A 13379-nucleotide genomic window follows, 5' to 3' on the forward strand; every position below is an offset into this window, starting at 1 on the left:
GACTTTAAAATCCTGCTGTTAGCTTAGAAATCACCGAATGGCTTAAAGGTCTGCTGCTGCTGGACCTGCAGACCTCTCAGGTTCTGGTTCTGGTTCTGCTCTGCATCCCCAGAACCAGAACCAAACATGGAGAAGCAGCATCCAGCTTCTATGCTCCACAAATCTGGAACAAACGTCCATAAAACTATAAATTTGGCCGGTCATAGCTCGTTATGTGGCCCTCTAGACTCCAGATCAGTTTTTCACAAATCTGAAAAATTCACACAAAGTCAAAAAATCTCCACATTTTTTTCTGATTTTACTGCAAATTTTTCTCAAAACTGTTAAAAAATACTGAGTTTAAGTGACTGCTGCTGCAGCCTTAGTCCATAATTGATACGGCAAGTAATAAAAAGTCACAGTTAACATCATACATTAGCACAAATATAAAAATTCCTTACAAACATTTCTAAATTGGCACCAAAAAATCTGCAATTTTGATTGCAAAGCCCACTAAAACAATCATAAAACTGAACAGCTGTTCATTGATATTTTAACTGCTTAATTGGTTTTTATCAATATATTCGGGCACAACCGGCCCTTTAAGAAATGAAATACAATGAAAATGAGTTCGACAGCCCTGACCTAACCATCAAACCTCAGCTGGGGGTCAAATCTGAAGCAGCAGTCCACCGGCGGCTGAGAGCCCCGCAGGAAATCAGGCAACAAGGCATGTCGCCACTACAGAGGACTTACAGGCACTTTGGTCTGACTTAGGCCACATGAATGGAGATGCACACCTTCCAAAAATGGCAGCTTTTGTCCCCAGATGACCACAATGTAGATAAGTCCAGAGGCTTTTTGTAAAACCCAGAATCCTCCCAAATATGCTGAGTTATGAACAGGACATGGATTAAGTTCCTCTTTAGAGAATCCTTGCCTTGCAGCTTTCATGCAGTCTGTGCAGAAACGGATTAAACCCAAACTGTAAATGGGTCATTGCCTTGCTGAGTTGTTTGTAGTTATCTTGGATCCGTCTATTTTGAATAAAGTGGCATAAATCCCACTTGGCCAGAAAACGCACAATAAACAAAAAGAGTTTCTTAATTTGACAACTTGGACGTGGAATAATCCTGAGTTTGTGCTTTGACCCTCGGATGAACCGACTCAGACACCTTTTGTCAACAGATGCAGGTTGGGGATTGGTGTGAAATTAAACATCTGTGAGGAAATGCCACATGAATCAGACAAAGCGCAGGAGGAAACGTGAACAAAGTGAAGGCGAAAAACAAGTTGGCCCTTCAGGCAGAAGCTGCCAACCTGTGAATCCAGCGACGAGTCTGCTGCAGGAACTTACAACATACAAACACGGCTGGCACAAAGACGAAGATGATGATGACAAAAACATTTGATACGGTGAAAACATTTTTCACACCAGCTGGTAATTCACAGAGGCAGGTTTTCTTTGCTGACCAACCTTAATCTGACCTATGAATCACTGAGGGGAGAGAAAAGCTCCAACACCTCAGGGATGAACCAAGTGCACCAACAACATCCTCTAATACTTACAGGAAACAGATGACAGTCAAAGGAGGTAAGATTATGGCTTCCTTGGGTTTTATCTTCAGTAATGATACTTGACTTTGATCATGAAGTACTAATGTTGCGCCCAATAAAATATGATCATCAATAAATTCAACTAAATGCCCAGATATGGCACATTTTGAGCATGTGTCTCTTTGGAATTGATTTTACCATCATTTATGTCCATCAAACTGTTTTTTTGCATTAACTGAATGTAAAGTATCTAAGGAAACAAGTCCAATGAATTGAAGATGTTCTTTTTCTGCACTTACAATATGGAGTAATGTTTCTTTTTCATAAATCCTGCTGAAAAGTTACTTGTTAGTTTTATCTTATTTCAAGTGTACTAAGATATTTGAACTAGAAACTAAACAAAACATAGTTGGTAAGATTTTGTGTTTTAATCTGGGGGAAGAGAGCGAATGTCTGCCCCCCCTCGTTAAAACTCAGGATCCGTCCTGATTCCCTTTTTGGGTTTTGCAGGTAAATCTCACTGGAAGGAGAACCGAGGGAGAATATGTCCCTTGTGGCATCCGATCAGACAAAAGGCAATTTTAAACGAAAAGCAGTGAAAACTAAAACCAAAACACAAAGTGGCTTGCTGGCATCATTTCAGCGATCTGATCTTTAGATTGGTGTTGATCAGCAGTTCATATCACACAAATCAGAACAGAGCTGGTTCCTGAAATCTTTCTTCTGTCGACTGTAGTTTCCTTCAAGAAAACACATACTGTCAATGTCACTTTGCATCAAAAAGGCAAGAATCCTGCTGCAAGTCAGAGAAAAACCCAACCAAACAGTAACTGAATTATCAAGAACACAAAGTTCAGCTAAAGGTTTGGGAGCCACCAATAAAGATAAAAAGGTCAGCAGGTCAAAGAGTTTCTGCGTGGACAGCAGGGATAACGGTCCGACGTCAGGACAGAAAACAAAGAGGAAAACACTTTCCTTACAGACAAAAAGAAACAACAGTCGTCCCTGAGGAAGATGTACACGGACTGGGCTGCAGAGAACTGAGTATGTTTATTTTCTGAGATGAAGCATCTTAAGAGATCCTGATAATGAGAAGAAAAGGTGAGAGCTGCCCTGAAAGCATCCTGAGACCATTCATGTGTGGAGTGTGTTCACTATTCCACCTAAAAGCATCAGTGAACAAAGAACAGGATCAAAACACAACCCACCACTAAATGCTTTAGCAGCACGCTTCAGCGCCACATGAAGAAGTAAAAATAATGAAATCAGAATATTTAAAACTTTAAGAATCTTCAAAAAGGGATAACATTTACCGTAACATCTGAAAAAGAGTTTAAAAACACAAAAGTATGTGAAAAAGGAGTTTGATGCGATATTCTGGCAACCAGACGTTTCTCAGAACAAACTATCGTCTCTGTTTTCATTTATTACAGCCAGCAGTGAGGTTTGCTTTGCATCTCATTTTCTTAGCATGTCTCAGAACAACACACACTCGAGGTCGTTCATTTCACACACACACAGGTAAACTCTCACACTGGGAAAACAACGACAGCTTCATGTGATTATTTGTTTCTGCGGTTCGTTAGGAGCCGGCCGGCCGGCAGGCGGCCAGTCGAGCCGCAACAATCCGGTCGCCTGCTTTCTTTTTGTTTCCCTCAAGTTTGGTGAAAAGATCATCTGATTTCTCCTGGTTGAAACAATCTTAGTTGATCTTTGTGTTGCACGAAGACGTGGAATGAATCCTTTTAACTTTGAACATTTAGAAACTTGTTGCTGTTCCTTCCTACTCTGTTGGAGGTCGGTTCTACTGATTTATCTCCTGCAGTTTTTCTTATTTCTAATCACATCGTTAGCAATTAATAATTAATCTTCCAGATTAAAAGCTCACATACCAAAGCATTACTCTGCACCTCATTACAACTCATCATCTGTACTACATTAACGAGCTCCTGGTGCATATTTATGCTTTTTGTCTTACAGTTTTTATTGTTTAGGCGCTAATTACAGAGTACTGGGATTTAGTTTGTCAGGTTTTAATCAATTTGTTTCACCTCCAAAATCTAATTTTATAAACTGCCGTCATGTTTATTGTTCAAAAACACTTTTGAATTGTCTTCAGATGAGTCAGACTACAGACGATCCTTGTGTCACCTAAATATTTGGGTCTTTAGACTCTAGAGACTTTAAATTGGGTTGATTAGGCGGGTACATGCGAGCATCAGATGTAGAGGTGTGGGATGTGTGAATCACGCCTGTTCACACTCAGATGAATAAAGTGGAGGTGAGATCGCCCGCCATGTGCTGAAGCAGATGACTGGGAAAGTGTTTGCAGCTCTGAGGTTCTGGTGGCGTTTTCTGAATATTTAAAGGTTTTCAGCCTGAAGATTCAGTGGTGACTTCACTTCTCTGCCCTTTCACGGATTCGGAGCTGGCTGTAGGCAGCGTAGGCTGATCACTTTGAATTTAAAGGCACTTTGATTAAAATGAAATAGTTACACAACTAATTACGATTACTTACTAAGTAATTTCTCTACTAAACACAATATTAACTATTCTTCTCTAAAACCTTGGAGCGACTAAAAGCATCAATTATTAGTAATTACAAAAGAGGGAAGGAGGCATCAGCTGACTCGGGAAGCAAAGGAAGAAAATGACAAAGAAGTGAGATAACAGCCTGACATGTGGTGTACCACAGGGCTCAGTCTTTTCCCCTTTGACCAAATAATCAGGGACTTTTTCTGATGTGTCTTTTCACCTCTATGCTGATGACATTCAGCTCTTCTCAAATTTTAGAAAAACTGAATATTTAAAGTTGTTGTTCCTGATAAAATGTATCAAACATACAAACAGTGGCTCTGTGAAAACTACTTGCATGTGAACAATGAGACTGAAACTCTAATAATTGCCTCTGAGACCCAAGTAACTTATATCATTGTCTTGGTTTATTGGCCTCTTCTGACTCCGTCATGTCATTTTAGTGCCATTCTCATGGATTAATCAGAAACATTGTAACGAGGTAAACGGGGCAGCAGTAGTGCCACCGGTCGTACTGCCACAGAGCTCCGTTAGCATTTAAAGAGCTTCCAGCACTCTGGCGGCAGCGGGTTTAGGGGCTTTGTGGATAAAAACTGTCAGCATGGCATTTATTTTTAGCTCGTTAAGGTAATGATCACCTGTTAGAGCCTTTTGTCAGTTTTGCTCGTATAAATGACAAAGTCTTCTGGAGAGAAATGCTGAGGGCACAAATGTAGGTTCTTTGGACGTTGTGTTGCGCTCTTCTTTCTTTCATTTGGGAAATGATCCAGATTCACCTCACTGTTTTATGTTTTTAATTACAGCCAACAGTGACACAGTGTGGCAGTATCTAAAATTACACCAGTCAAACGCAATATGAGACAACTACTGAGGTAAAGTTAGCTTTCCTGTGTTTACTCTGTATATTCCAGTACAGAATGGACTAAAACCCAGTAGGTTTAAAAGTGCTGACCTCCATGGGTGGAAGATATAACAAATTATAATTTTTTTTTTTAAGTAATTATGAGTTTTGGCGCATCACAAACAGCAAATTTTTAGTTGATAGGAAAATTATAACATATTTAGGCCAACATGTTCAACTAATCCTGGATCCCTTCAAAGACTGGTGAATGGTAATGAAAGCCCAGGTTGCTTTTACGGCAACCTTCAGGCAATCTGCATTGCTCTCTCATCTCCGTATGTTGTCTATAAGTTCTGGTCAGGCCAGTTTTCTGACCAATCAGCCACAGTAACAGAGCGGTCAGTGAACCAGCTTCAGTTACGTTTAGTAGTGCGGTCCAGTACCAAGCCCTCCTGGAAAATTAAATCAGCATCACTCAATTATGAGGTTTTTCTGTAGCAGTTCTTCCCTCCTCTCAGCTCTCTGTTAATTTGCTCAGATTGAGCGCTCAGTGCGCAGCCAGCTTCTGTAATAATGACGCTTTGTGCTTCTGTATTACCTCTTAAATTTGAAAATCAGATCAAATTACTTGAAATTTCCTGCATCGTATTTGAATCTAAGCCCATGTACCCAACCAACACTCTGGTGTATTGTTACACCTCTAATGGAGTTGTTTTTAATCATATTTACCGTATAAAAAACATTTTCTGTTGGTTTAACCTCTAAGGGTCCAGATGGCACAGAGAATGAATGCAGCTGGACGGTTCTGTTTCTTGGCAGAAAACCTATTAAACACACATTTCTGTCGCCTTTTGTCAGCTCCTGCTTCACTTGTTTGGCGTTTTTTTCTTTAATCACATTTGATCTGATGCCATTATGATCCGACTTTGAAGTTCAAAGCGAGAAACGAACCGCAATTATAATCAATACAAAGACTGTGTTTTAGTGGTAATGCCCATCTGCCTTCTCCTGCCAGCAGGAGTCAGCGGACCAGCGGCGTCCCGTTCCCCGAGCCGCATTCAAGAAACCTCAACCGACAGAAATCTGCATATTAAAAGATTTAGAAACAGCAAACGATAAAATTCAAATTCATGAATACTTTATTTATCCCAAAGGGAAAGTAAATGTCATAAAACGTCACCATATGTGTAAGCATTAGAGTCCTGATGCATGTAGGCAGATATTAATGTTAATCCATGATAAAACGCTGAAATATATGACTTATTTTAAAATGCATCTGATTATCATTTTAAAGACCACAGTGAGTCACTTTTTATCTTTGTCTGACGTTTGTTTTGTTTTTTTGTTCAGATTAAAAATGAACGTGACTCATTAAAAATAAGCAATCAGGTTTGTTTGATCAAACAAAAACAGAAAAGTGGGGCTTATGCAAGTGAAAGATCTTTTTCCACGTCTCCCATCATTTGTGTTTCTGGTTAACAAAATAAGTCAAATTTGCCTTCAGTAAAACTCATCTTCAATTGTTTTAATACCTTCATCACCAACAGAGCAGAAATCTGGTTCATCGCTGCTGACAGTTTTATTTCAAATCAGCAGATCAGTCAGTCAAACGGCTCAAAGGTTTCATTCTTTCAAACACAACAGAGCGAACATTCATTTAGATTTCTGTCACCAAACCACGACTTAATCAAGTCCTACATGTTTTAGATTAGCTCAGAGCATTTTACACACACTTACATCAGTTTCCTTTAAAGCCATCTCACTACATATATATGTTTAATTAATGAACATGGGGACCTTTAGTCCCAGGAGGAAATGAAAGAATCTCCACAAACAGAAAATTTAACATGCAATCCCAGGCATGCAACATGAAAACCCACTTCTGATGGGATTTACTTCAACTCTTCCTTTCAGAGGGAGGAAACACAGAAATGATCAAAGAAAATCTTCAAATCTTGAACAGAAACTTTCAAGTCAAAGTTTTGATTTTGCCCTTATTTATAAGAAATACAAGCTCTCATACTAGAGCTTGCCATGATTGGCAGGTTGTTCACATTTGTAAGTTTATTAGCTGTTAGCTTCCTCATGCAGATTATTTACCAATCTGACTGCTGTCCATCATCATTGCATAAACAACTAAATTATTCCTCTAAACCAAACATGACCTTAACGAGCTACTAACTGTGATGCTAACACAGTTGCATGTCATGACCTATTACGTCAAACCCAATAAAAACAGACGTTAAGAGACGCTCCGTTCCTAAAAACCCCATTCTGCTGTTATTGGTGCATTAACTGAGCTCCTGTCTGCACTTCCTGTCAGATTTCCTGATATATTTCTGTCATGTTTACGTCCAGATGGAAATAAAACACATGGAAGTGTTTAAACAATGACTGACAAGCAGCTAATTTAGCGCTGAGCTGTGTGTGTGTCTAAACATACCAACGGCCAAATTAGCGATGAAGAAGTTGGTGACGGTCCGCAGTGTCTTGAAGCGATAGATGACGTAGATGACCAGCGAGTTACCCAGAACCCCCAGCCCAATGATGGTGCTGTAGGCCAAGATCAACACCACCTTCAAACAAACCAAAGCAAACAGCTGTCAGACGTTTTCACGCTAATGTGAAGCGAAATGTAACCTTTAACCTTTTCTTTGCTCCAATTAAAGACGGAGGATGTTCTGGGAATAGAAACGCGACCCGCACCTGAACGCTCAGCAGTCGGATGGGGTCTTCTGGAAAATTCACTCCCTCGAATCCGGCTGGCAGAACCGGGGGGAGGATGCCGATGTTTGGGGGGTAGTCATGGTAACCGAGGTTGTTGGGGTCGCCGTCAGGCGGGGGCAGGAAGTGGAGCTCCTCCTGCGTGGCGTTGACTTCACCCAAAGCCTCCATGTCCGGTCACACGCGTCCGGCCAGCAGCTCCATTTCACTGCAGCTCGCTGCGCCTGCTGGACGGAGGAGAAGAAGAAGAAGAAGAAGATAAATGACGGGTAAACGGTTCTGTTTACGGCCCAGGCTCTGATCAGGGTCATTACTGATGAAGGATGCTCTCTGGGGTTTCAAGAGGCACTTGGGGAAATGTGTTCAGCTCGGCTGTATTTGTGGCTATTGTTATGAAAAAAACTCAGTAGCTGCTGATGCTTATTGAAGAGGAAAACCACAAAACAGAATCATCTGCATGCAGATGATTCTGGTCTGAAGTGGATCATAATTAATGACGGCCGAATCAGGTGACTGAGTGACAGGAGCCTCTTCCTGGATTAAATACTCCACTAAATTACCAACCGGTTCACACGACGGATCGCTAGTAAAACATCACTGCACTTTATTTTTTATTACATTAATTTGTCCTCTTATTAACTTATTTAAACAAACAAACTGAAAATATGTTTGATTTTTTCTTTAAATTTCCTTTTACACTCCCGCTTTTTACTACCCTAATCCTACGAATAATTTCCATAATTTTTTTGAATTTTTTTCTAAAATGATTCAGCTGGTTTAATCCAGCAGTAACTGACCTCCAGCTTTAATCCATCACTGCCTGCATGAATCAATTCATGTACAATTACAGGTAAACAGACTGTTACTCTGGGAAAAACATGTATGATCAACATAAATGTAGGTTTTTAGTATGCAAAATAGCAAGTTTTAGTATAACTGGGCATAACTGCTTCATGCTGGTGGAGTGTTTCAACACGGTAGTTGGTGTGTGAGGAATATATTAAAAAATGAGTACGGTACAAGTATGGCTCAAAAAAATGAATTTCATTTTAAAAAGTTCAATTTTTTGTTTATAACTCATTCCAGGATGTGAAATATTTGTATTATATAAACTGATCAGACACAGAATTAAATATTGTCAATTTGAATTTTTAATAAAAATCCAAATTTGTGTCTCACAAAATGTGAATTTTGTGAAAAATATAGAAAGGTGAGTGGAAGGAGAAAGTTTGGTAGAAAAATAATGTAGCGGCATCCACTCTGTTTTTTACTGTGTCTTTATTGCCATGGATAGCTCTTCGCTAGAAATTAGTCGGATGGTTATGGATTATCACTAATCTGATCAGATTATGTGCAGGTTGTTCCTCTCGGTCAGCAGAGCAGGACGTTTAATTTCAGTGATGAAAACGAGAAATCCTAAATTAGAGTGAATGTCAGCTTCTCCGTCTCATCTACACTTCCAGTTCCCAGATTATCTGATGGGGTCGTGTGAGCCATAATCTGATATTCCATGTTGCTTTCTAGGTCAACGGATTAAGAACAGAACAGGTAGACTTGACCTGTTTTTTTGTTCACGTGCATTGGAAATAAATAAAAAAGAAATGGGTTTCATCTTTAAAAACCAGCAATAGAACTGGTCTGACATTTCAGTCAATAATCTGTTACTGCCGAATCAAACTGAGGGATTATTGAACTGAAGCTTCAGAATAAAGTTCAGCCGTTTGTGATTTTTCTTTGAAACATAAAACTTCATTATTCTGGGATAAGCTGATTTAGGGCCTCTGTCACTTTAAATCCAAATCAGCTTCTGCTGGCCACGCCCCCAATTCAACGCTTACACTCGCACATGAAAATGGCTGGAAACCACAAATATACAACTGTACATTTTGAAAAGCGGAAGTGGAGCCTCCTGCACAACCAACCAGAATGCAGAAAGTGGTTTCTGGATGGTAAGCCAACAACAACACACTTTGTCTTTTCCAGCAGCCATTGTACAGAGAATACAATTGTAAAACCAGCTGATCAAATGTGCTGGAGCTCAGCTTGGGTTGCTAGGTGACGATGTGCTCAGCTGGGGTTGCTAGGTGATGATGTGCTCAGCTGGGGTTGCTAGGCAACAGGGGAGTGCCTGCTGATTTGAGACGTTTCATTTTCAAGACCCCAGAAAATATAAACTTATTGTCAAAAACCGGCTGGGTGTTTTTATTTTTTAAGCGCTTGGGTTGTTTTTAGGAGCAGTAGAGATTTTAACGGAAGCAGAAACAAGCAAAATGTGAATTTTTCCTCAAAGCTTCATGAGAAATACATCAGCTACAAAGACAATGACGCGAAGCCAAATTCACTCCAAATTAGCTTAAGGGCAACAAAGTCAATGCTTTGGAGAAAACAGCATTCAGTTTTCTTCTGGTGAAGTCGGTCGGTTATTGATCGATCAGTCTGATATTGAAAAGCGGAGCTGCATCCTCTCTCTGTGCGTCCTGCAGCACTGAGTACCGTTACACGTCTTCTTTAAGTGACTGAACGCTGGGAACTGGCTTTAAACTCTCCAGTTTAATGCCACCCTGAGGCGCCTCAGCGGATCTCTGAGACTCGATGAGGCAGAGCGACAGCAGATGGCGGCCATACTGGGCAGCTCTCCGCGGCCCCAGGCTGCTAATATCTACAAAGAAAACACAAACTAGGCGTTAAATAAGCTTCTACTGACGAACAGCCTGTGGGCAGAGGGAAAGTTACCTCAAAGATTTGGCGTATTACTCAGCAAACACAGAAACCGTTAAAAAGTGAATCTGCAGCTGAAGATTAACTTCCAATGAATCATGGAGGAAAAAGAGAGACTCCTGTGTATCTGTCATTACGGCTCAAAGTGAGGATCTAAGAGGATTTAAGAGGAAAAGTAGCAGCCAAGTGACAAAAGCAGATCTGGATTTCTCAAAGACGGAAAGACAGGAATACATCTGCTAAGACTGTAAGGAGCAACTGCCCTCCATCAATCTGGAAACGGACAACAAGTTGGGCAGAAAACAGTTTAAGGAAGTCAAAGTTTTCGATTTGTCTTGACCTCAGTCTGACAGAACGTTTGTGGGCGGAGCTAAAATGTAAAAAAATGGCCTACAAACCTGATTCTGTTGCACCAGTTCATGTCAAAATGTCTGCAAACTGTTTATAGAAGTTAGAAATATAAAATCATTGATCCAAGTCATTTAAATGCTGATCCAACCAAATGTTAAGAATAAAACACAAAGTTTTCACATCCTGACAAATTCTGCTCTAAAGTAAACCTGTCGCATTAATCAATTAATCAATTAATCACATAATTTCCCTCCTGATTATTCATAATTTTTGAAGGGCAAGTTTGTTGACAGCGACGTCACAATCCATTTTATTTATGGTTTCAGTTGTGTATGGTTTTTATTTCTCTTATATTTATTGTTTTTGTTTTATTATTTTGGATATTTTAAATGTCTTCCAGGTCCAGTGTGGAATATTTTTTACTAAATTAAAGTTTGTCAGTCTTTGTGAAGTGGCACCTCAACGCCTTTAGTGCTACATGTAAATGTTGGTGCTGAACGTGTCGGTGTGTAAAACTAACTCACCTCTTTAGCCTCAAACAGAGACTGAAAGTTAATCTGCAGGTTACAGGTGGGACCAGCTGACCAGCTGGGAAGCTTTTAACAATCGCTACACGTACAGATGGGACCTGTCTGACTGGCTGCTGCGCAATGTAGGCCAGATAAGACCTTCACACACACACACACGCCCCCACACACACACCCACACACACACGCCCCCACACACACATGCAGGGCATCATTAAAATGAATGCGGCCGCGCTGTCAGAACCCACGTGGGATTAAACCCTCCCATCGAGCCGCTTCACTGAGCAAGTTGTCCGAGGGCGTTCAGCTCGGGATCAGTGTGATTGATTGATTGATTGATTGATTGATTGATCAGTGGCGGCGCCCAAATCACCACAAAAAGCACCAAAGACATTTTTACAGGCTCACCTCATAAAAGGTCTCACAGCTCTTTAAATAGAAACAGAGAAAAATAAAAATATGCTCCTACACAAGGCGTCATCTTCAGGCTCCTTCTCAGGTTTTTACTGGGTTTTCAATAACTGGGTTTTTATTTCAATTAATTACAACATAGATAAAAACATAATTTAATACAGGAAATGATATTTTAAAGGCCTCTTTGTTAAACCGCCTTCTGCTCGACGCCTCAGGCATAAATTCACAGAGGTGTCGTAAACCTCCAGAGGTCGAAGTGATGACATCACAAACATCCTGCAGGTTTATTGGCTGGATTTCTATCATGTAAATCTGTTTGCTCTCATCCAAAGTGAGTTCAAGATATTTGAGTTTAAATAGAATTAAAACCCTCCGGTCTGGTGCAATAACTGGGTTTTTAGTTGATTTTTATCTGTTAGAAAGGTTTATTCTCATGGTTAATATTCTTATTAGATTATTATTGATCATATCAACAATTTATTGTCTTGATAAGAAATTTGATTTATTATTGTCACAATAAATTTCAGTTAATGTTAAAAAAACTCACTGAACTGTTTTTTTTTTTCTATTTTCTGCACTGTAATGACATGATTTAAAAAAAGTATTAAAAAGTATTTATGGGTCTATAAATGCTGCTCTATGTAGCTATACAGTTAGGAAAAATAAAAGTAATCAATAGTCTTTTATGATTATTTTTAATCATCACTTCAACATGATGATGTAAAATCAGTCCCAGTAAGCCTCATTATGCTGCTACTGGATGTTTAGATTATCCAATAATGAATCAAAGTTTGTAAAAATGTGAATCAGTCATTCAGGTGTGAGAATAAAACCTGTAATTAGATGCAGAAACTTTGAGCTTTAAAGAGGCGACACTAAGCAGCTGTCAGACCTTCAGCTTTTCTCTTCATGTTCAAACCGTCTGTTTACTGTTAAGAGTCAGATATTTTCTCCACTCTGCTCTAAAAATATGAGCCATCAGTAGAACCAGAAGAGCCCAGTTCTCCCAGTTTGACCCAAACTCAGGCTGACGCTTCGGTTCGGTGGCAGCTTGGCCTCCTGAGTCGCTTCTTTCAGGAATCATCTGTTTTTTTTCTGCTGCAGACATTAAAGCTGCATCGACACGAGGGAGCAGAATCACAGACTGATGTTTGAGCTCCATGTTCCACTTCTTTGTCTCGTTCTTACAAACCCTCTGAGTGCAGCGGAGTATCAAACCAGCTGCAGCTCAGCCTCCTGCACTGAACACTTGAGTCTGTCTGTCTGTTGCAGGACTGATGAGTGCAGTCCCCAGAGAGGCGGGGGGGTTGAAGTCAACCTGACATTCCTACGGCTCAGAATAAAAGAGTTTCACTGCTTTGTGGCGTCACAGTATGAATTATTTTGACCTTGTTAAAGCAGAAAACATTTAAAGTGGATTTACTTCAGGCTGTTTTGTCTTCAAAATTCTATTTTTTTCCAGTTTCTGACGACCAATCAAATAGGAAATCCATAAATGAAAGTGTTAGCCTTCATTATTTTCTATTAGAAATCCAGCAGTGATGCACAAATCTGTTTTCTTAAGACGCATCAAAGTTTTAAAGCAGGTGTTTTCAAAGGTCAAAGGTCATTTCAGGGCCTCTGAGTGATTTTGTGGAGCAAATCTGAGTTTGATGCAGATGAACATGAGTCTCTTTGTTTTAGGGTGACATTCTTACAGATAAACAAAATTTATTAAAAATAGAAGAAAAAAA

At 39.9% G+C, this 13379-nt stretch overlaps 1 protein-coding gene across 2 annotated transcripts in view; it reads right to left on the reverse strand.

Annotated features, from left to right (window-relative positions):
• The window catches only part of npy2rl (neuropeptide Y receptor Y2, like), a 53697-nt gene that overhangs the window by 18344 nt on the left and 21974 nt on the right, over positions 1–13379 (reverse strand). Inside the window, exons 2-3 of one of the 2 annotated variants that reach the window (XM_032584048.1) lie at positions 7619–7860; positions 7356–7488 (exon numbers count right to left, since the gene is read on the reverse strand). In XM_032584048.1, the coding sequence (XP_032439939.1) occupies positions 7356–7488; positions 7619–7807 (322 nt within the window). In that variant the 5' untranslated portion in view covers positions 7808–7860. Of the gene's footprint in view, positions 1–7355; positions 7489–7618; positions 7864–13379 lie in introns of both variants that reach the window. The other variant, XM_032584047.1, reaches the window with a different exon arrangement.

This window comes from Xiphophorus hellerii, chromosome 14, assembly GCF_003331165.1.
Source record: "Xiphophorus hellerii strain 12219 chromosome 14, Xiphophorus_hellerii-4.1, whole genome shotgun sequence".
Classification (NCBI taxonomy): Eukaryota; Metazoa; Chordata; class Actinopteri; order Cyprinodontiformes; family Poeciliidae; genus Xiphophorus; species Xiphophorus hellerii.